The sequence below is a fragment of the Eleutherodactylus coqui genome, chromosome 4 (genome assembly GCF_035609145.1).
Source record: "Eleutherodactylus coqui strain aEleCoq1 chromosome 4, aEleCoq1.hap1, whole genome shotgun sequence".
NCBI lineage: Eukaryota > Metazoa > Chordata > Amphibia > Anura > Eleutherodactylidae > Eleutherodactylus > Eleutherodactylus coqui.
In genome coordinates this window covers 269628748-269653467 of record NC_089840.1, presented here as the reverse complement: position 1 = coordinate 269653467, position 24720 = coordinate 269628748, and the positions used below count along the sequence as shown (strand labels likewise).

Here is a 24720-nt window from a genome sequence, read left to right as displayed (position 1 = left end):
TGCACATGCGTGCCATTAATTTCAAAGGGGCTAACGAAAATACCCAAATGGGGGCCCCTCAGGTATCACAGCAGTCCCATTGAAAGTAAATGAAGAGCTAGTGCACTTCATTCAGTGTGACCCTCAGTGCGGGGAGTGCAGTGAGGAGGACGAGGGACACGGGACCCCTGTTCTTGAGATCGTCAGGGGTCTCAGTAGGGAGTCTCCCACCAATCAGCAAGTTATGCCTTATCTTGTGGATAGGGGATAAGGTATAATTGTGGTACAACTCCTGTAATGACTTCTCCAAGAGGCGTTGTAATGGCGGAGATGGAAGTGCAGGTTTCACCACATTTTGCTCGTAAACAACGCAGAGATCCCCGGAGTCCCAAAGAGTTCAGATACTTCTTCTTCCATCTGTATACATTGAGGTCAGATAACACTTCTCCTATTCCCTATGGGCATTGAAACCCCTGCAGCCGCCCCCAGGACGACTGCAATATCTGCCACATGCCGCTGGTGATTTTTTTTCCCCGTACAGGACATAATTGGCGCTGCGTCACAACTGCGATTCTTCTAAGATGATTTTGTAATGGCGGTTTTGTTTCGGTGGCCGCACGACTTTTCTACAAAAACTAAGTTTTCCCCTAACCCCAAGTGCTATGAAGCCCCCGCTGTAATCATCAGTAACCGGGCAGATGCCGACTGTTGGGCTGAAGCTTGGTGAGATGTTTGGACCTGGGAGACACTTGGCTTCTCTAAGCCTCCTGAGGACTAGTCCGCTGCTTGTTGTGGATACGGTCACCAAGGGCCATTCATTATGCCGTGACAGAGAGGGACATTCAAACAAGCAGCTGATCAAAGCCTTTTGTTAGAGCAGGAGTAAACATAAACAGGCATTCAGCTGGAGGGCATTACAGCATCAGATCTGCCATGTATTCTGCTCTGGACGAAGAGGTTCTGCAGGGTCCGGGGGGCTCCGACAGCAGCCTGGACGAGGTGCTGAGCTTCTCTCCAGATCTGGGGCTGTCACCTGTCACCTGCCTCTCTGGGAACATGGGGCATCTCTACTGCGAGGACAGGTAACCGGCTGCATGTCACCTTGTATGGTCGAGCATTAGGTTCTATCAGCTGCTATTGTCTTATATCTGCTTTGTATTTTATTATATTATGTACATATTATATTGTACTTTGTTATATTACATATCTGTTATATTGCATTATATTACATACATATTATAGTGTATTTTATATTATAAACATATATTATGTAGCATTATATTACATACATATATTACACTTCATTACATTGTGTGTTATTATATTATGTACATATTATATTGTACTTTGTTACATACATATTATTACATTGTATCTTATTATATTACATACCGGTACATATTATAGTGTATTTTACATTATAAACATATATTAGGTAGCACTATATCACATACATATATTACACTTTATTACATTGTGTATTATTATATTACATGCATATTATATTGTACTTTGTTATATTACACACGTGTTGTATTATATCACATACATATATCGCATTGTGTATTATTATATTACATGCATATTATTATACTGTACTTTGTGATATTACACACGTGTTGTATTATATCACATACATATATCGCATTGTGTATTATTATATTACATGCATATTATTATATTGTTGCATTGTAGACAATTAAAAAAGGATTTCCCAGGGAAATACTATTGATGACCTCTCCTGAGGATAGGTCATCAACAGTTCATCGACTGGGGTCTGCCGCTCAGGAGCCCAGCCAATCAGCTGCTCGTACCGCTATACACAGGGCTATGGAACAGAAGCTGTTGCTATGACCCATGTAGTGGCCGGCGCTTGTAATTGCAGCTTGGAGTCTCATTAAAATCAATACCAGCTATGCATGCAGTTACAATTGCCGGCCACTACACAAGGGTTGGAGCTTACTGCTTCCTCTCCGACCCCTGTATGTTGTAGTACTGACAGCAGGTGCCCATTCAGTTGATCGCCGGGGTCCCAAGGTGCGGACCCCCGTTGATCAACTATTGATGACCAATCCTGAAGATACATCAATAATATTTGTCTGGAAATAGCCTTTCAAGCGTAAATGGAAAGTTTTGTATATTAAAGCGACCCTCCGGTCCCGGAGAAACCTAGATGGCCGCACTGCGTCTCTGACTACAGAAACGGCGGTCCCAGTGATAATCGCGCCTGCGCTTTCATACAGGAGGGAGGATGGCTCAGTGAATGGAGCAGGAACGGGCCGCCTCCATTCACAGTAAACAGGCAGTTGTCAATAGATGAACGACTGCCTGTTTATACGGCCGCTCGGCGCCTGATTTGTAGACCTGCAGAAACGAATTATCGCCGGTTGTTCAGTCGCTGCCGGCATTTACACTGAGTGTTACCGTTCCCATTCCTGTGAGAACCGGACCATTTATGGTTCAGTGTAAAGGACCCTACATGCCACAGACTGTGGATTAGTGCTGCATCGGTAGTCTTACACGTCGCGCTGATCGGCCAGTGCTGCTGGTGTAATCAGGGCAGCGTGAAGTGTCATGAGGCCCCCACACACGTCAAACGTCAGTCATTTATAGGCCCTGCTGTGCCCTGGCAATACCTTCCACAGCCTTTTCTATCCTCTGCCATGGAGAATAACGCAGACGGCATGATGATTCAGCATGCTGCTGTAAGAGTCAACAGTATCCGCGTCTTTAAGACGCTAATACAATTAATCTTAAAGAACAAAGACCGGACTGATCCCAACCCTGAGTGTCCTCCCCAGACTGAGGCTGCTGAGGCATGTCCAGTAGGTAGATTTGCCATTCAGGAGCCTGGGAAAGCTGGGTGACTACCAGATTAGGAGTTCTAATGGCAACCATATTAGCTGCAACCCGTCTTCCCTTGAGTCTTGAACAACAAAAATGATTACGGTAGTAATAAGTGAGTGAGGAATATACACCACGGTAATCATTTTTTTCAGTTTAAGACTCAAGGAAAGATGGGTGACAACTAGAGATGAGCGAGCACCCAAATGCTCGGGTCCGCGTTATTCGAGTCGAGCTTTTCGTAAAATTCGAGAGCTCTACTCGAGTAACGAACCCCACTGACTACAATGGGAGACTCGAGCATTTTTGTATGGGACCCGCTGGTTGCCGAGCTTTTGTTTTTTTTCTCGGTTCTCTCTCTCCTCTGCCAAGCCAGCCACAAACTACCATTGACGTCAAATCTTACACATCAGCGGCGGGGAGAAGCCAAAGCTGTGGCAGGGTCGAACACGGCGTGATCCTCGCTCGAGTAGCGAGCACCATTGCGTATGCTAATACTCAAACGAGCATCAAGCTCAGAAAAGTAAGTTTGCTCAACTCTAAGTGACAACCAATATATTTACCATTCGAACTCCTAATCTGGTTGTCACCCAACTTTTCCCAGGATCCTGAATGGTAAATCTATAACGAAGTATATTTTCACAGCTCAGAATGCAAGAAAAGCTGGGTGACAACTTGGGAGCCGCAATACAAGATATCGGTTGCCACCCAGCTTTTCCAGAAGCAAATGACCCCAAGACGCTGGTGTAAAGAACAAGGAACGACGCAGAACTTCTCTTTACTGGTATTTCTAATTAGGGGGACACGCTCTAATCCTTCCCTTGGTGTTGAGCAAACATTCCGCCGGGATGCATCTTGCGGTTGCACGTCTGGATTAACCGCTCCTTGAACGGTTGCCACCGGTTTGGGTTTAACCCACAACAATAGTCGGTTAATTTCCTTTATCTTTCCTCAGCCTCAGGAGAAAGCTGAAGTTATCCCCAGACTCCCAGCAATCAAGCCCCACGGAGACACCAAGCAGCTTGCAACAGACTGCCATGGGAACTGCTGCACTCGCAGGTCAGAAGCCGCATCACTCCCACACAAAGCCCTGCGATAAGCTGTGAGCCCAGCAACAGTCACACTGCAAGCACTATGGGCTGCTCGCACGTCTGTTGACTATTGTGCCAGCCGCTGAGCTTGTGGTGGCACCAACCTGTATGCCCTGGCTACTGTCCCCGACTCAAGTGTTTGCCTACTGAGTTGCCCAGTCCTATGTAAAGAAATCTCCGTGCGATGAAATGTTAGGCGACTTTCTAATTAACGTTCGTTTGCTCATTTTCAATATCTCTGCTTGCTGTCATTCATGAATGGCCACTTTATTAGAGCAGCTTACCATTGGAGCTTTATTCTCACCGTGACCCCGGAGTGCAGCATAAAGTTACGTGAAAAGTTTTCAGTGTGAATCAATATTAGTCCGGCTTTACACGACCGGATTTCAATTGTGGAAACCGCGATCGTCACCCGCGCGGAGGATATGCAGTATTCCGCACCTATTGAAAAGATAGAACATTTGCTCGTCCGCCTAGATGAGCCGATTGTGATTTCCGCAAGCGGATTTAAAATTGCAGCATGTTCTATTTTTGCGCGGAATCTGCGCGGACGGCTTCCATAGAAGTCAATGGAAGCCGTCCGACACACAGCGCATTGACATTGCGGTTAGGCTGCAGGTACCCCCGGCATCGGGTAGCCAAAGAAACAAATATAAAAAAAAAAATCTGCACTACCCATGACTGACGGCGAGCGTGGTCGGTAATCTGCAATACAGAAAGAGAAAGTACACAGGGTCGCCAGCCGGAGTCAGAGCCAGATTCCGTAGTGTGAAGTCCAACTCGTGTGTGCAGCCGGCCTCAGATGGGAAAATCCAGCGATCTGAGCAACGTCCAATGAGGCGGGTAAGCGGGGATAGACTAGCCGGGGCCGGGATATCACTGCCAACTGTTTTGGGGTTTCTCATGTAATGGTGTGATTGAGGAAAACATCCAGCGAAAGGGGATCCTGTGGAGGGAAACAACTCATTATAGAAAGGGGTCAAAGGGGGATGTCAGGAGTCGTTCTGATGAAAAGGCGTTGCAGTCGCGCAAATTGCAGCCATATACAACACTAGTGCTCCAACGAACATGCCTGAATGCACAACTTACCGTTCCTTATCAAGGATGGGCTATAACCGCAGACAACCAGTTCCAGCGCCATTGTGTCTAAGAGAAACAGAAAGACGGGACTTCAGTGCACCGCCCTGATGGGAGTCATATTTTGGTGCAAGCAGCATGAATCGATGACCCCTTACTGTCAACAGGTCAGAACATGTCAGCACCTCCAGCTAATCTGCGCCAACTACAAGACGCTTCCTGTCCACCGGGGCCGATATTCCTGCAGGACGATTTCATCACCTAGTAGGATCTATGCTACAATGAATTGCTGTGGCTTTGAAAGCCAAAGGTGGTCCAACGTACTACTAGATGGGGTCTCTAATAAAGTGGTCATTCAGTGTAAATGGTTACATCTAGGGTTTGAAAACCCATACAGACCTAATATTTATTACAGCTGAGGGGTTGCATGCTACTGCCTGTATACCCCTGTAAACCCTCGGCTAGGGGCTCGTGGGTGTAAGAGTCCCCATTATTAGATTGATAAGACGGCTTTTAGAATACTGTGGGCTCAGACACAGCAGCTCTGATTTACTATATGCAGTCACCAAATAATAGTCAGATCTCAGTTCTACATAGTGATAGTGATTACAGTGCAGTTACCTCCAATGATCACAGATGACGTCTCCTCTGATTGGTGTCGTCAACCTTCCCTTCATGTAAAAACGATTTGTCTCTGCGCACGCTCCTCATCCTGCTGCTACCATCAATGCCCCCCTCAGTGCCTTCCCTGTAATCATGTTCGATACATTGTAGCAAACTATCAGAACAGGAGAAATACAAATAGGATACAAATGCAGTGTGGGTAAAATGTATCCGCCTGGACTTCGGGACCATCATTTTCACAGCCTGACGATATACACAACCAATTCCAATGGATTCCAATGCGTCAGATCACATAGGCGTATTCCCTTGGCGTAAAAGCGCCCAGATCGGGTGCTTTTACATCAGGCAGGAAGCTACCTTCCTGGCCGGACCATGGCTGCTGCCATAGGCTCCTATGGGAGCCAATGACAGCGGCCAGAGAAAGGAGATTGGAGGGAGTTTAGCAGCGTGACTGCTAAACTCCCTCCTCCCTCTCCTCTCCGCCCCTTGCCGCTGTTTGCAATGCGAAGGGGAGGGGGAGCGGTGTGGAACTATGGACAATGGGTGGGGGCTTAGCTCCGCCCTATTCCCCATCCCACTTCAAACAGCCGGAGGGGAGGAAAGAGGAGGTGAGTCGGCGAGGGGGAGGGAAGGGAGAGACAGCTTAGCAGAGCAAAACTGTCTTCCCCTGCCCGACAGCATATACCCCGAGCCTGTGCAGCGTATACTGGCCGGCCGATATACACTCCCCTTGGACTTACAGAGGAATTACGAGGAATGGTGTAAAGTAGCATTTTTAACCCTTTCCAATCCACTGTCTGACATCTGAAGACATTCTGATTGAAGGCTGTACAGCTCCGATGTCAGAAGACGTCCGGCAGGGTATTCTTACTGTATATTACTGGCTGCTCTGGTGTCGGGGGGCCTCTCCAGCATGTCACATACGGCATTACTGGCTCTAGCCAGCAGATGGCGCTATTGTATAATGGCAGAAAAAGAAAACCTCCTAGGAAACCCTGAATCCAAAATTGGATTACAAAGGGTTAAAGCAGAGGTGTCATCAGAAAATAACCTACTGATGACACCAAGCTTCTATGTTAACCAAAAAAAAAATTTTTTTAAATTGGCTATTTTTTTTAAAATTCTCCAATTCCCCGTATCATTATCTATATAAAAATCCTGAAATCGTTTAGTTTTCCACCTGAGCCTCATATTATGCCAGTACTTCCTGTTCTGTAGGGATCACAACTCATTATCAGCAGGATTACAATGTAAGGTAACACATCTAATTACCTGTCTATCCATATATACACACAGGATCCACCACTCATGATACACAATGGTCACAGCTCACCTCTTCCTCTTCCTGCACAGGTCAGAGAGCAACACTCTATCAAAAAAGTCAACGAGTCCCCTCCAGACTGCAGGTCCCTGTGTCCATGTTGCTGAATGCTATTGACAAAGCAGCAGCTCGAATTGGACGTCTGTCCTCAAAATGATGTACAAATAAAAACACAGATTAGAAAAAAAGTACATACTTCACTGTTAAAATGGTTGCTCAGTTGTAAACTATTGAAGGCCTCTCCTTAGATCAAAGGAGGGGAGGGGGTGCCACAAAGGACCCCTCTTGATCAGCTGTTCACCAGGTCAGGGTACCCATACCCTGAGCTGACCTCTGCAGCAAACAGGCAGCTCCTTTCTCACTTTAATAAAAACTTTGCCTGCAATGCCAAGTATGGCCACTGCAATGGGAACGGCGCTGTCTGCTTCCTGCAGAAGTCAGAACATTACATGAGCACACCAGCCTGGTAAACAGCTAATCAACAAGTGTCCTGGCTGATCTACAATTGATGACTTATCTATCCTGTGGAGAGGCCATCAGTACTTCACAACTGGACAGTCCCTTTAATTAGTTAAAAAAATTAGGCAATACATTCTATTTAAAGGGGATGTCCCACAAAAATAATTTATCATGTATCCACAAAAGTATCTGATCACGAGAAAAGGGGGTCCCGAGTGTCTCTGAATGACTGGAGCAGTGGTAAACATACACACTACAGTGCCATTCATTTCTATGGGACTGCTGGAGATAGCTGAGCGCTTGACACGAAAGGGCGGCTCCAGGGGGTCCAGGACATTTGTCAGGACCCTTCTATAAAACTAGTATGGATTTGGGAAAAAAATGGAAAAAAGAAGAGGGCCGCGTCATTAAGGGGTTAAGCATCAGAATTGACGTAGAAATCTATCAGTTCTGTTACCGTAATTTTCCTTAACGAGCCCCACATTGCTGTAAGCCAGCTCTGGTCTGATGGAGATGAACGGGGTATTGTTGGTTACCTGCTGCATCACCTCTTACCCCGTATCTGATTGCTCAGGGAACCCCGGGGATAACCATCACAACGCAGAGGAGAACTTGAAGCTGTTGGGTCCTATTGCAAAATCTGTAACAGCCCCCTCCCCAATAATAATGGTTTATTCATAGTACTGCTCTCCTTATGGGCCCCCGAGGCTCCGGGGCCCGCGTACAACAGCACCCACTAGTGTTTCGCTCCTGTCATAACGTATGGACAGCTTTAGGTCTCATCCACTATAAACTGCCATGTTGCCAGCATGCAGTTACTACGGGCATGTGAACCCCGCTGACCTCTATGGCGCTGGGTTGTACACTAGTAACCGCCTGCACTGGTGATGCGCTAATTTGTAGTCGGTTGCTTCATTTATGGTTTATACTCTCATGGAGGAAACTCAATAAGGTAACGCCGCTCAGTTTTCGGATCTCTTTCGGGCCACATTAGCATATTGAACTATTCCCAATGGCTGCAACAAAACTTAAAGGGGTATTCCATTTGAGACATTTAGGAATATTAGAAGTATAGCTGATCGCTGACAGGTACAGCTTCCATACATGAGTTCCTTTCTTCCCCAATTAGCTCTCCAGAGAGGAGGAGACCCTGCAGGCTCGTGGCTCTTGGCACTGTAGATTAAGTTATTACCTCCTTTCTTGACATGACAAGAGACCCCATTCTCCTGATATGTAGGAAACTGGGGATGGCTGCATCCTGCATTATTAGTACCAGGGGCTGGCCTGGGGGCCAAGAACACAGCACTGGCCCATGATTACTGGTCCACCCAAAAGGTGGGAGCACACGGTGCAGACAGCCACATGCAGCCCAAACATACTCACCTGTTGCGGCCCTGGCAGCCCAAATTACTGACAAATTGTGAGGCTAGTAGCCGCCGCAGGTGCGTGTAGTTTGGCAGCGCACAGTCAGCCGCTGTGTTTCTAGCTGTAACCAGTTTACTTAATGTAGATATGGTGTGAGAATTAATTTACTCACCAAAACCAAGCTCAGAACACAAATACAGCACCAGAACCAAGCCCAGTACATAGATACAGCACCAGAACCAAGCCCAGTACATAGATACAGCACCAGAACCAAGCTCAGTACGTAGATACAATACGAGAACTAAGCCCATAACAAATACAGCACCAGGAACAATCTCAGTACATAGATACAGCACCAGAACCAAGCCCAGTACGTAGATCCATTAAAAGAACTAAGCCCATAGCAAATACAGAACCAGGAACAATCTCAGTACATATATACAGCATCAGAACCAAGCTCATAATAATTATAGGGCCAGAACCAACTTTTTAATAAAAAAATACAGAACCAGAACCAAGCTCACAACATAAACACAGAACTAAGGTTTTGAGCCCTTGTTATGCCCCTTATGAAGTTATAATATTCCTAGAAGTGCACCCTTAGGGCTTATTCACAGGAGCGTATATCGGCCGCTGTTTTCACGGCCGGCCGATATACGCTACCATCTGAGCTGCCAGCCTCTCTCCTCCCCTCTGGCTGTTTGCAATGGGAGGGGTTGGAGTGGAGCTAGGCTTCCGCCCCTTGTCCGCAGCCAGCAATGGGAGGGGATGGGACATGAGGCCTTAATGCTGGGTTCACACAGGGCAGATTTGCCGCGGAATTTCGCCGCGGCAAATCCGCCAATCTCGGGGTTGGCCAGCCTCTATGGGAGCGCCGGCTGCAGCGGAAGAGCGAGCTGCCGGGCCGCTTCAAAGCCGCCGTGGGTTTTCCGCGGCGGAAGTCTTGCGGTTTTTGCTGCGGCCAAACCGCGAGATTTCCGACGGGAATCCGCCCCGTGTGAACCCAGCCTAAAACTAGTGCCCCCAAGTACAATATTCTCTTAGTAATACTCCTAATAGAAATAGTGCCCTAAAATAGCAATAGTGCACCCAAATGCCTCCTGAATAGTAATAGCGCCCTCAAGTGACCCCTTAATAGCAATAATGCTCCTATGTGTCCCCTTAATGGTAACTGTGCCCCCTGAATATTAATAGTGCCCCCTTAGTAGTAACTGTGCCCTCAATATAGTAAAAGTGCCTAATATTTTTGTTGCATATTAGTAGCTGTGCCATACACCAATAAAAACTAACTAAATAAAGTCCTACTCACCATGACCGATGCAGAGTCCTCCTCTGGCCCAGCATAGGTGGTGCAATTGAGTGATGTCACTGAAGGTCCAGGCTGTGGACTATAAACTCTTCTGGTCACAGGGCCTCTCGGTGTCCTGTACGCCGTTGCCACCATTTTACTCTGTCAGAGTCCAGATTTTGTGTCCATCACTGTCCTCTAAGAGGAGAACAGCTGGCAGCACAAGTCAGAAAGCGGTGGCAGCAGAACTCAGGATGTCGAGCGACCCCAAACATCCGCTCAGTGTCCGGCCCAAGGGGTATCTGCCTCTCTGCCCAGCCCGCCCCTGGTTAGCACTTACCCATTCTTGCTGCTCCTCTTCTCTCCGACACAGAAACTACATGTGAGCAGCAACACACAGACAAGCATGCCAACCTCGAAATAGTTGGAGGCTGCAGAGAAAGGCATCATGGGCTACGGGTTGTATGCCCCTTGCTTTAGAGCCATAGATTTCCTTCTCTGCCCTAACTCTGAACTGAAATACCCCGAGTTGTCCACATAAATAGTCTCACCCACTGATGGTTAAACAATGTCTACAAGGATCAGCTTCGAATGTATACATGAAACATGGCAGCCAGGTTGGCATCAACGCCAACATTACTTTGGGACTGAAGATGGGATGTTCCATATATTCTCAGGATGTGCATGTCCGTATAATTCATGCAAATGTATAATATATGTGATTTATTATTATATTGTAGAGTTCCCAAGTGAATTGACTCCCGTTTTAAAACCGCGGGTCTGCAATACAAGGTAAGAGAGACGCTCGCCGGAGGTGGAGATACTGATCCCCGAAGACCACCTCTCCTTCGGGACTTTAACTCAACATGAGAAGGAATGAAAACCAGGGCGTTGTGTAACATGTAGATAGGTAGAAAGTGCCTTAGACCCATCTCAAAAATGGTTATTGCTGGAGATGCCCTAATCGAATGGCCTTCTGGGACACCCAAGCTGGCCTAAGGGGGCCTAAAGAGGCCAAATAAAGGCGAAAGATTAAGATTCTGGGGGTAAAAAGGTGTATGCAGATACCAATGGTCAATGAAGACAGGGTGGATTTTGTGAAGGTCCAAGATGCAGACATTGTCACAAATACAGGCATTAAGAGGGAAATCCATAGGCCCGAACCCTAATAGGGCTTCTCTCGTCAGGACCACTCCTGTCCATTGGTCCTGTTAGGAGGTAAGGCTGATGGGTTTTTGCGTGATACAATAATCTGTTCTTTTGCTCTTTTTGCAGCGATTCTTCTTTTCAGTCCATCCCCTACAGGCCGGTGAGTGCGCTCCGTCTATATTACATAGTCATTTCTGTAGGGATCGGTGCCTGGTTCTTCATAGAACATGGGAGATGATCTGTATGAACTATCAGTAAAGTTCCTTTTGTAACTTTCATCTGTATCTAGAAAAAGGCGTCTAAAAAAGTGAACGCGAGAGAACATGAGAACGTACGTCGGAAGGACACACGAAAGGTACAAACTGGCCTGAGGATTATCAGAAAGTAGTCAGGATTGGCGCCGGTTATACCTTCTGACCGTTCTGCATCTGATATTTTTTTCCTTGTGTATCCAGAAAAAATCTCGCCTGAAGCTTCTAGACTTATTCCAAAGCCCAGAACTTGTTACAGGACGCCAAGGTCAGAGACCGGAAAAAGAGACACACGGAGAGGGAGCGAGGGAGAGCAACCAGGCGCGAAATACAGAATGTGCTGAGAGCAAGAGGGCTTCGGTAACAAATCACTATATTACATGGGTTTCATTTTTGGAGGGTTGTCGGAGATCTTCATCTTTCATCCTGTGATCAGATGATTTCTGCAGGTTCGGCTTCCCAGAGCCCTGGTAAATAACGGATTTCCCAGAGAATGCCATGGCCAGCCAAACAATACGACATGGCGGCCATTCAGTTGCCCACCAGCTCCTGCAGTTTCTTTCCAGCTCTCACAGAGCGTTGTTTTTTTATTCTCTTCCCCCTTCGATGGGACCCTGTCCGGCTGCCAATTTATTCTTCTGGCACTGTACTGAATTTATGATTAATTGGCACATCAGCCATTGGACAACGCTTTACTCTGACCAATATGAAATACAGCAGTAATAAATCTGCTTCTTCTTTAAAGGGATTGTCCAGTTGTAAAATTATTAATGGCCTAATCTTCATAAAACGCCATAGCATATCGGTGGGGGTCCGCTGCCTAGGACTATCACCAATCAGCTGTTCATTGGGCCGATGTGCTCATGCATTTGCAGGCCCTCAGCCGAGGGGACAGTGGGGTAGAGATATAACCTTGTCACAGGGCTCTTACATCTCCTCCCTAAGGGTATCTCAGGACCTGACCTTGTTACTGCTGGGGAAGATCACGGGAACAGTAACCATGGTTACCTGCAGTCTAACTTGTCACTCGTGACGCCAACGTTCCGTCCTCTGCGGTGTATCCTTCCGATGTCAATTCTGGGAAATAAAGTAGTCCACACACAAAGTACACTTTTCTGAACAGGGACCGGGAACGTTCTGTTTGTAAATGATAACATTCCAACAGTCCTTACAGTGGTGATGTAGGGTGGATTCATGGGGTATTCGTATCTCCACAGTCCCAGTTATCTGTAGGCATTAACTCTCCTAGTAAGTCTCTCTCTCCTGACAGTCACTCACATTTCTCTCGCTTGCTAGCGGTTCCTTTCTCCCTCTCCGGACTCATGCGGTTTCTACGCGTTTCTTCCAGTCCGGGTACATTCGCTTCTTTTTAAAGATGAAGGCTACGGGGAGTTTCTCTACAAGACTAGGCCCAGGCGGCAACAACGGACCACCTCTCGGACTCTTCCAGTTTTCCTACTCCTCTGGTTCTCTCATTCAGGCTGACTGACTTCTACACCAACTCTCTCTCTCTTTCTCTCTGGCCCGGCCAACAGCGACAACTGCAGCAGACTGACAGACTGGGAATGACTACCACACATCACATGACCATACTTTTATACCACATCAGACAACACTATACATTTTCCAGACATGGCCCAGACATTAACCCGTTCATGCCTGCAGCCATCCAATACACATAAACCTGATGCATTTCACAAACAAGACAGTGCACGAGACAAACATAGAACATTCTGGAGGGGACCCCATTAACTCTAGGCCCCTACACATTGAGCTGATTTCTGCAGGAAGCAGACAGCTCCGTTCCACTGCAGGGGACAGACTTGGTAATACACGCAATATTCTTGGTAATTCCAATGGGAACTTTGCCTGCAACACTAAGTTGGACCGGTTTGGTGGGAATGGAGTGGTCTGTTTCAGTGCACACACCGGCCCAGCGCACAGCTGAATAGCACGGGTTCTGGACTTTGGACCTTCGCTGATTTACTATTGATGGCCTAGCCTAAGGATTGGATTCTGTATGGCTATGTAAACATACAGCAGTATGAGAGCAGGGATGTATAGATTAAAGGAGTATTTGGGACTTTGTTAACTTTTTCTATTGATAATCGACAATCAATCAATCAATCAACTTTTATTGTATAGCGCCAATATATTCCGCAGCGCTTACATAGACAGGGGGAATACAGAAAGACAAAATACAAACATTACAGAACCACGGTTACATAGTAATCAGTTGATGGAAACAATAGGGGTGAGGGTCCTGCTCCAACGAGCTTACATACTACAAGTAATGGGGTGATACAGAAGGTAAAGGGGCTGGAGATGTGCACGGTATGGCGAGGTGGAGAGTGAGCGATGCTATGTACAGACAATGGTCAGACATTTAGCCATGTGATGGCAGAATCGGTATGACTGCAGGAGCGGTTTATGATGGCTAGCAGGGATTGCAGTCAGTAGGTCAGGGAGCATGTTATCAGGCAGCGTACAGAGGGGTTTGTTTAGGGAATGCGGTATGCCTCCCTGAAGAGGTGCGTATTTATGCCATCCCACTGACTTTAATGGGTTTTTCATGCATGTAAATACACACGTGAAAAACGCATGTCTGACTACTCCAGTGCAAATCAGTGGGGACTCAGCTCTCCGTATCAAGCGTGTAAAAAACATACATGTAATACAGAGCGCAAATACACCCGTGTGAAGGAGGCCTTAGGAGTTATGAACGAGGCCTGGAGTAAACAGCGCTCATGTATTGCCGCTGATAGGATATAATAATTGGGGTGAACCAACTGCATAAAAGTAGAAAAAGGAACAAGAAAAAAAAATAAACGTAAAATACAGCAAAATGCCGGATAATCCTCAAATGTTTTTAGCTTTGTGCTCTTGGAGCCAGTAACACTCAAGTTCTTCTCCACCGTTAGATGGATGACATCAGCCCCACATTTAATGAAGCAGGTGATGAAAGTGATGACCTCATTGGAGATTTCTCGAAAGTATGTGAAAAACTATTTGTTGTCCTAAATTGTGCAAAAATACAGAGTGAGGGTGCGCTCACACATCACAGTAGGGTGCGCTCACACATCACGGTAGGGTGCGCTCACACATCACGGTAGGGTGCGCTCACACATCACCGGAAGGGTGCGCTCACACATCACCGGAGGGTGCGCTCACACGTCGCGGGAGGGTGCGCTCACACGTCGCGGGAGGGTGCGCTCACACGTCGCGGGAGGGTGCGCTCACACGTCGCGGGAGGGTGCGCTCACACGTCGCGGGAGGGTGCGCTCACACGTCGCGGGAGGGTGCGCTCACACGTCGCGGCAGGGTGCGCTCACACGTCGCGGCAGGGTGCGCTCACACGTCGCGGCAGGGTGCGCTCACACGTCGCGGGAGGGTGCGCTCACACGTCGCGGGAGGGTGCGCTCACACGTCGCGGGAGGGTGCGCTCACACGTCGCGGGAGGGTGCGCTCACACGTCGCGGCAGGGTGCGCTCACACGTCGCGGCAGGGTGCGCTCACACGTCGCGGCAGGGTGCGCTCACACGTCGCGGCAGGGTGCGCTCACACGTCGCGGCAGGGTGCGCTCACACTTCGCGGGAGGGTGCGCTCACACATCACGGGAGGGTGCGCTCACACATCACGGGAGGGTGCGCTCACACATCGCGGGAGGGTGCGGCTTTTCCACAGCAGAAACATTTGCTATTAAAGTGAATGGGATTAAAACAAATCTTGTTCCCAGGTGGAGGAAAAACAGACTCTGCAGACTCTCTGTTGGGACCGTACTGTAACTCTGACCTGTAACTGCCGATCCACTGTGGAAATCCTGTAACAAAACCGCAGCATTTTCACAATGTGTGAACGCACCCTAAAAGTGGGATCCTGCTGGTTGTGTATGACAGATGCACTGGGTACTGCCAATGCATATAAATGAGCCATGTGCATGGATATTAGGTTAAGGCCCTTTTACACACAACTATTATCACTCAAAAGCCATCTTATGAGCGATAATCGTTGCATGTAAATGTGCCCATCTTTCACTTTTCTGCCGAACGATGATTTTATGTTAGGCATAAAATCCATGGTTCGGCAGAAGAGCTTATAGCAGGGACTTCATGCTGTGCTCTCCGCGGGGAGCACTAATAACTTTGTCTCACCTGTTAGCTCCACAGCAGAACAAAGGCAATGTATTTGGAGAACAGACCACCCACTGTTCTCTGAATATAGCTCCCAGTGTGACACAGGCATTAATAAGCTACTAATTGGCATTAACACCAATTAGTAGCTTATGCAAAATAATCGCTCAAAAGCCATCTTTTGAGCGATCATCTTTGTGTGTAAAAGGGTCTTTATACATGGCAGTCTTCCTGTATGGGAACAGTCAGCGGGGAGCGACTAGATTCCTCTAAAGTATAGCAAAATTACTTCTAGAAAAGATATCAGAATATATCACAATGTACTAAAAGTAAACCCACTTTCTTGCAGCCGTACGGCCTACCTGTAGAGAGAGGCACTCATCAGGACCTGAAATACATAACATGTAACACAGTAAGTCATCGAAATAAGGCTGAAGGGGTGTTAGTCACATTAATGCACCTTGACAGTAAGAGAATAATGTGTTTGAGACCTGCCAAGCCTTTTGAGCCCGCTGCCATTTCGACCTTGGGATGAAGACCTGACCCAAACATGAGTGAGTACACGGGGGCGCAGTAAATGTGTAACACACATTTGTAATATGCCAGTACACCGGCACCTGTTGGATGCAACGGCATCAGATGCTACCTGCCCAAATATAAGCCACTGTTATGTCCGACCCGGGCATATTGGTTATATCCTAAAAGGAGGGGTATCCACATGGCATAAATGTAGATAAGCATAAACAAAGCGAGAAAAAAGGAAATCTAACCCTAAACCCTCTGATACAACAAGACTAGAGATGAGCGAACACGTTCGGCTCCGCCCCTTTTTCGCCCGAACACCGAACTTTGCGAACACTTCAGTGTTCGGGCGAAAAAGTTCGGGGGCCGCCGTGGCAGCGCGGGGGGGGTGCGGCGGGGAGTGGGGGGGAGAGGGAGAGAGAGAGGGCTCCCCCCTGTTCCCCGCTACTGCCGCCCGCGCCGCCGCGCATCTCCCCGCCCCCCGGCGGCACCCGGACACTTACGCGCGAACACTGCAGTGTTCGGCAAAGCCGGTGTCCGGGTGCGGATGTGTCCGTAACGGACACGTTCGCTCATCCCTAAACAAGACCCTATCTATAAGTGGAGCGCTCGCCTTGATGAGGGCAACCACACATCAGGAACCTGGGGCGACCCTGACTTTCCTTAGATGGTGACAGGGAATACTGACAAAGGTTAGATGACACTGAATGAATAATAAACTACATAAGTAAAAATATATTAAAAGACCCCAGATATGTACGTAAATCCCCAGCAGATGTATCTCCGGTCAGGACTAGTGATGAGCGATTACTGTAAAAAAAATTTTTTTGAAAGTGATCGGCATAATTTGTGATCGGCATGGAAAGTTATCTGCATGGAATCTCCCTGCTATCACATACCCTGTTTTCCTGAAAGTATGACCTATCTTCAAAATAAGCCCCATCATGATTTTTCAGGGTTTTTGAGGATGCTTGAACTATAAGCCCTGGTCCAAAAATAAGCCCTGGTTACAGGTAATAAAAAAAGATGTCCTTCTGCACTAGTCCTCAGTAGAGATGGGGTTATATCCACAGGATATTGCATTTTTCTGTAAAGGCTGCGAGTACTTTAATAGTCTGATCTAGAGTCAGATGGATCCATGTGTTCTCCTTCCTCAGGGATAGTGTCATCCTCTTCCTCCTTCTATAGTTGTCCGGGGGTAATGTTTCCCCTTGTGGAGAGAATCACAGGGGTGCAGGCAGTCCTGTATAGGCCATGCAATGCTCTCTGGGAAAAAGATATGCAAAGTGTGATGGAACCCCGCCCACTTCCCCACACAGGCTGACAGGCACTCCAGGACTTCTGTTTTGCTATGAAGGCCTCTTGAATAAGGGTATCTAAGTTGTATATCCAGATGCTTGGGGCTCCGCCACACAGGCGGTTCTCACATTCGTGTACTGACTGCACACTGACTATTACAGTGGTTGCATCCATTGAGATTTCTCAGATGTCCGTCACTCATTCGGCCCAACGGGGCGCACACCGATACAATCGTTTGATTTTTCAAAAACCCAAATCAAACATGTTTGTCTGAATAAGTCCTTAACTGAAGCTCAAGTAGCAAATGAGATATAGGAAGTCCTGAAAATACTTTCGGAATTCTGTATGCCCAATCACTGACCTCCTGATGCTTTATACACAGATGGCACATCTACTCGGAGGGGCGTATAGAGAGGCCGTGCAGACCTACCACCTTGTGGACTGTCGCTACCCATATGAATATGCTGGAGGACATATTAAGGTATGGTGCTATATAGACCCATGGACACCGAGACTACAGACTACCCTGTAATCCCCGGCATTGATTCTAGTGATTTAAAGGGATTGTACCAAGATTACATAGTGGATATCCATAGGATAGGGGACAACTTGCCGATCGTCAAGGACTGAGAATCCCGCCGAACTTGAGAACGGGGGTCCCATGTCCGCCTTTGCCTGTCACTGTGGGGTTACCGCACCCTGCCACGGTGATATCAGAATGAATGGGGCACTTTCTTAGCAGTCGGCACTCCATACATTTCAATGAAGGAAATACCCATTGTGCTGCTGCTCCGCTATCTCAGCAGTCCCACTGAGAGTGAATGGACCATCAGCGCGCTTGCACAGCTAGCTCCATTCAGTCTACTTCTAACCCTGTAGTTAGAAAGAGGGGGAACACGGATTCTCAAGATCATTCAGGTACTACTCTAGCCCCGATGACCCGGCCCCGGCTACTCTAGCCCCGATGACCCGGCCCTGGCTACTCTAGCCCCGATGACCCGGCCCCGGCTACTCTAGCCCCGATGACCCGGCCCCGGCTACTCTAGCCCAGATGACCCGGCCCCGGCTACTCTAGCCCTGATGACCCGGCCCCGGCTACTCTAGCCCAGATGAGCCGGCCTCGCTGGAAGTCGCTCAGATCGCTGGATTTTCCCATCTAATGCGGGTTCACACTGAAACTGATCCACGGAAGCTCCAACTGTGAGAGGGCCGGAGCTCTAATAACTAGGCCGTTTGTGTCATAGTAATAGCCTTTCTTTTGTAATGAGTTGTAATGAAAGACTTTTCGCTCATGCTCTCTAATATGCCTTCGCTTCTCACAGGGGGCTCAGAATCTATATAGAGAAGACCAGATTACAGAATACTTCCTCAACAGCCCGTCGCTTTCCCCGGGCAGAGGAGTCGTCGTCTTCCACTGTGAATTCTCTTCTGAGAGAGCGCCAAAGCTGTGCGTACAGTTAGAGTTTCTGTATTTCTCACCCGCAGTGTTTGAGGGACGCTAACCTTTCAATTTGTGATTATATGATAGCCAATGTGATAAAGAAAATGTCACTTTTAATAGTTATTTACCAACAATGACATTTTTGTGCTGAAAAGCCTCTGGCCACTAGGGGTCTCCCTTTCTCCTAGCTTGCTGCCCACTGCCTGCTGTCAGATGTGTTACTGGAGATGGCACAATGGCAGAACAGGAAGTGGAGAAGGGTGATGAGGTACCGTAATAATTGAATTGTGTGAGGGCAGAGAAAAGGGGGGAAGAAGAAGGGAGAGAATCTCACACATATACTGGCTGTTAGAGCTTATGGGGAGTTATTTGCTACTATTTATTAACATCTCCACTGCTCAGTCCTGCTGTGCACTGTCCTACACGATGGTGCTACATCTCTCCCAAGTAGGCCGCTCTCACACAGGACGTCGGTAAAACGCAGTGTTTTCTATTGCTGTTTCTGATCGCATGTTCGATGGCATCTTTTCACGCACCCCACGATTGTAATGGGGGATGAGGTGTGTTAAAAAGCGTGAAAACGCACGAAAATACAGCAGACTGCACTCAAAAATCGTTAAAATGTTAAAAATGCCACATTTGAAAGCTAGTATGCGAGGCCTCAATGAAATCAATGGGAGCGTTCTAGCCTGATTAGCTCATAGGTCGAAACACCGCTCTAATTGGGGTGCAAAGCATCCTAGATGAGAGATTCCTTACAGACATTTTTTCAGCATTTAGCACTCAGCACTAAACGCTGTCAGTGGCTCCCTCTGTTTTCAATGAAGCCTCTCACACAGCCTCAAACGCCCACTCGATCACAACGCTTTTCAGCTCTGCGATTTTCTAGCAGAGTCTGTTCTGTTTTGGGGCATTTAACACAAATCATCAATGATGAGTAGTGCTAAAAGCCGTCCGAAAACGAAAGTAAATCGCAGCACTTTGCCACATTCGTGTGTGAGAAAGGCCTTAGAGAGCAGGATCTGCAGTTCTCTGTGCAGAGTCTACCAAACACAGCACAGCAGCCAGGCTTCGGAGAGAACTGAAATTCAGATATACATCCTGGAGAGGGAGAAAATTTAGAAAAATGCAGGATACCATAGAATGGCTAGAAATAGTGTTATTCAGCATTTACCCACATGATAGCTTATCCTGAAAAGTTAGTTACACTTTAAGAAAGTCAGCACTTTGGACAACAGTCCTTCAGGCTGAACTAGATGGACATTGTCTTCAAAAGCTTGTCATCCACATTAGATGATTGTTAGCCGAGCCCACCAATTTAGGCAGTGTAGGGCAATCATCTGATTTAATGGAGGTGTCCCCCTGTCAAATCTAATCTTCCTCCCTTGGTAAAATAGTACTTTCCTTAATTATTTTTTTATTTCTCCATACTTCTCTCATTTAAGGTGTCGGATTTTAAGAAATTTAGACAGGAAAGCAAACCTGTATCCTCATCTGTACTATCCTGAGCTCTATCTCCTGAAGGGTGGATATAAGGAGTTCTACGAAACTTTTAAAGTAAGTATTTCATACAGGAAAAAAAAGACATTAAAAAGCAGAAAAAGAGGCCGAGAGCCGGAAACAAGATGGAAGGATCCTGTGGAAAGATATTTTCAGGGGAACGAGGGAGTAAATTTGTATCTAGGAAACAGGGATCAGAGTCATGCAGGTTTAAATCATATTTCCGACTCAAAACAAAAACTGTTCAGCATGTCCTATAGGAAGACACAACATGGACTTTAAGTTGAAGAGCATACCTACAGGGCCGTTCCTGGCCAGCTGGGGGCAGGTATGTAGATGTCAAGCTTTTCGGACACAGACGCAGAATTGCCCAGCGAGAAGCGTGATCAAGTCGAGCTTGAGGATACTGAAGAAAGCCTAGCAGCAATGTAGAGAAATGTTCCACTTATTAGGTTGGTGCAGAGCCCAAGGGTGCTCATACACATTAGATGTAGTGGGCCATACCAGCCAATTTCAGTGGGACCGGTTGATCATCTAAAGTGTATGAAGACCTCCCAACTCTACCCCGATGGTAGATATCGGGGGAGATAAGGATCAGGCAGTTGGAATTCTACTGTCCAATGCTTTGTTCTTGGGAGATAAGCCACTGCCAGAGGTGTCTGGCAGCAGCTTTCTCGCCTCTCCCCATTTAGAACACACGAACGCTTGCAGAAGCCGAGCGTGCATGCATGTAGGGGTGTCAGGCGAGACAAAGGTTGCCGAACAAGTTATACCACCAATAGCAATCTAAAATGAAGGAGCATCTTAAGGCATCCGCTGATCCTCATCCTTAACCCTCGCAAGAGAGCATGGGTTACTAGGTTAGTAATGGGGGCACTTAAACATGCTTCTTGCTGTTTTGCTGCAGGAAGCAGACAGCGCCGTACATTGGGCAGTGGCCTGGGGTGGTACTGTATAGGCTGGCTCCTATTGATGTGAATGGGACTCAGGCTGTAGTACCAACCTGGGCCACTACACTATGTATTGAGCTGTTTGTTTCCTGCAGGAAAATCGGTAGAAGTGGGACAACCCCTTTAAGACAAAAGTAAATTGAAATGTGTTCAGCCATGTTTAAAAACATAAAAATAAGACCCGCTCACCTTGCCTGAACCCCTGCAGCCTTTTCGACGGTACCAGGGCACCAGCAGAACTCTTCTTCTGGCTCATGTCATAGGGTCATGTGATCACTGCAGCCAATTACTGGCTGATCCTGAGTACAGTCAGTAATTGTCTGCAGCAGTCACATGATGCTGGGACAAGCCATCATCATGGCCGAGCATGATAGACTTCCAAGTATAGGGGCTTAGTGGTGGCTCCATAGGTGACTATAGAGACCTATACTGGGACAAGACGTCATTGTCGAAGCCAGAAGAAGAGTGCAGCCGGGCACCATCGGGACTGCAGCTGTGGGGTATTCAGTGAAGTATGACCTATTTCACGTTTTTACATATGGCTGCACAGATTTCAATTCATATTTTTTCTCCCCGGACCTCCCGTTTACGGAGGTGAGCATGGCCACCCAACCATAGTTTGTTTTTGGTCTAAAAAACGCCCTTAACAGTAATGTACACCAAAATGTTGCCTAAAAGATCTTGACAGTCCTTATTTTGCTTATTGCTATCCCTCAATCATCGACAATTATTTTTCTTTTCCAGCCTCTGTGTGAACCACAAGGTTACGTCAAGATGGTTCACAAGGATTTCCAAGACCAGTTGCAACAATATCAGAAAAAGAAAAAGAATATGTCGGGCCAAAGGATCCGAAAAGAACTGTTTAAGCCGCTGACCTCAACTAAACGCTTCAGTCCTGTTACAACGCAAAGCGTACTAAAACTATAGCGATCTAGCCAACAACTTGTCCTACAACGACTCGGTGGACCTACAGTAACAAAAATCATGGCAACCTAACAACCAAGGAAAATAACTCAACACCAGAGTAGTGTAAATGCATGTGTCATCAGTCGTAGACAAGTCAGAAGATAGTACCGATAGAGGATGGCACTGAAACCCCCACAGTAGCTAGAACGCAAGCGTTGTGTCCATCATATTCCATCAGCCTCTCTTGGCCTTCAGGTTATTGTAGTCTACTCTTCTCTAGAACTTCTCCAGAACTTCTCACGTCAAGAAATCGTTGGAGGGCATGTCCAACCTTCGTGTCTCCCTCGCTTTCCTACGATGGCTCAGAAACAAGGTTTTTGAAGGTATCTTATATTCAAGGGAGCAACGATGGGGAAATCTGGGCACTAATCTTCCATCCAAGACCCAATTTGCTTCCATTGGATCCTTTTGGCTTCAATAGGAAATGAAGACGGGCTACTAGAGTACAACGGGTGTGGCCAACAAAGGCCAAGGAGCAGAACGTGGCATGCCAGGTATCGAACCAATCCAAGACTTAAATACAGAAAAACTATTTGTAGGCTGGGCCATCAAAGTTGCATCGGTGAAGACTCAACTCTCAGGACAGGTTGGTCATCATCATCATCGTCTGCACCGGCACAGCAACTAGGGGCAGATACTCATTAGTTGTTCTTCTTTATATTGATCTTGAGTATACCAAAAGAATAAAAGCAACAATCGTAAACAATCACGGTGTGTCTTTACATCCTTTTTTTGTAAGGCCGGGTTCACATCTGTGTTGCAAGTCCCCGGCCGGAGGATCTGTCACTGATCGGGCTCAAAATAGTGGAAGAAGAAGCATCCAAAAAGCAGGTCAGATGAGTGGAAAGCGAACAGACGCCATTATGACCAATGGAATCTGTTCGGCGCCATTTGCCTCCGTCTTGAGACTGAGCCATTCGGCCGCGGTGATTCCTCTTTCCCGATCGGACTAGGAAAACAGAACCTCAAGCGCAGATGTGAAACCACCCTAACATGATTAATGTAATTAGTTTTAGTTTCCTTGGAAATTACCACACTGTAAACAAATGTTCAGTATGAAGGTCTGCAGGTAGACTTGGGATTTTCTAAAGCTAAGAGCAAAGAGTACGTTGGGATCTTGGGAACATCAACAATGTTTAAGGGATTTTCCAGCTTTAAAAAAAAAGGAAAATTGGTGACCTATCCACAAGACAACAGCTGATTGGCCGATTAACTGGCATTATGGTCTATGGAGCAGGAAAGAGACAGCTCCAAACATAATGCAGTGGACCAGTATGGTAATGCAGGCACAGCTCCTGTGAAAGTGAATAGGAACTGTGATTGCTGTACTTCACAATGTACTGACCTATCTGCTTCCTGTTCCCTACGCCGTGACAGCAGCCCGGTAAACAGCTGATTAGCAGCGGTCAAGTGGCAGACCCCACCGATCAGCTATTGATTACCTATCCGTCCACTACGTATGTCCCTTCTTTTATGGAGGGCACAAAAAAAAAAACGTTGCTGGCTTGTTCTCACGTCTAAATGGCTATTATGCTAAGTGATGCATTACATGATTTGACTTTTGTATGATTTGAGTTATACAACCTTGTTTTTGTCCAATAGAAATCATTGGTAATCTTGTATCACTGCTTCTCGGCTTCTTGTGTTGTGCTAGAAAAAACTGAAGTTTAACCCTTTCCAATCCACTGTCTGACCTCTGAAGACATTATGATTTAGGGCTGTACAGCACTGATGTCGGAAGACTTCCGTCGGGGTTCTCTTACTGTATATTGCCAACCTCTCTGCTGTCGGAGCCTCTCCAATGTGTCACCTCATGCAGTACTGGCTTTAGCCAGCAGATAGCACTGTTGTATAATGGCAGAAAAAGAGTAAGCCCCCTAGGAAAACCAGGATACAAATTGGATTGGAAAGGGTAATTAGCCTAACTTTTTACAGTCTAGTCATGGCCACACGGGGTGGATGGCTCAATGGATTTGTCTCACATTTTGCTGTCGATCTGCCACAAAATTTCTCCCCTTTCCATGTAACACATGGATTTTGCAGTGGATTAGTCACAGTCTTTCAGCTGCAGCAAACACAGCTCATGCAGATGCGCCCTAAACGCTTTGTGAATCCATTCCGATATGTTTCCTTTAGGTGACTACTTGTGCGATTCCAATGCAGTGGTTATTATGAGCTGCCTGGGAACCTGCATAGCACATAATACTGTGCGCATGCAAAAGGCCACCTTTGTGCATGAAAAATTCCTTCAGAAAAAGCAAATTGGTTTTTGCACTGAGTTTTTCTTTACATGCATTTATAAATGTATCATACTTGGCTTGCAGGCTCTCCTACATTCTGCAGGTGTTCCCAGCACTGATCAGCTGGTCTATATCATGAATGTGCATAAATTCAGCTCCCTAATCTCTCTCCTCTTTCAGAGGCAGTGTAGCATAACCACACCCACTCAATACTACACAGCTAT

The 24720-nt window shown here is 47.0% G+C and overlaps 1 protein-coding gene across 1 annotated transcript; it reads left to right on the top strand.

Moving 5' to 3' along the window:
* The first annotated feature begins 848 nt into the window (after window positions 1-848).
* On the top strand, window positions 849-22965 carry LOC136624944 (M-phase inducer phosphatase 1-B-like). The gene is made up of 12 exons (XM_066598879.1): window positions 849-1061; window positions 3779-3882; window positions 10789-10840; window positions 11324-11357; window positions 11487-11552; window positions 11653-11808; window positions 14370-14441; window positions 15928-15990; window positions 17782-17880; window positions 18722-18846; window positions 20286-20397; window positions 22035-22965. The coding sequence occupies exons 1-12, from the start codon at window positions 913-915 to the stop codon at window positions 22215-22217; spliced, it is 1215 nt and encodes a 404-aa protein (XP_066454976.1). The 5' UTR covers window positions 849-912; the 3' UTR covers window positions 22218-22965.
* The last annotated feature ends 1755 nt before the right edge of the window (window positions 22966-24720 follow it).

What these genes read in the sequence shown, in the direction of transcription:
- LOC136624944 (XM_066598879.1), top strand. Translation starts at nt 913, where the DNA reads ATGTATTCTGCTCTGGACGAAGAGGTTCTGCAGGGTCCGGGGGGCTCC. An exon ending in CATCTCTACTGCGAGGACAG is followed by an intron (nt 1,062 to 3,778) that starts GTAACCGGCTGC and finishes ATCTTTCCTCAG; the next exon opens with CCTCAGGAGAAAGCTGAAGT. An exon ending in TCATTGGAGATTTCTCGAAA is followed by an intron (nt 14,442 to 15,927) that starts GTATGTGAAAAA and finishes ACTTTCTTGCAG; the next exon opens with CCGTACGGCCTACCTGTAGA.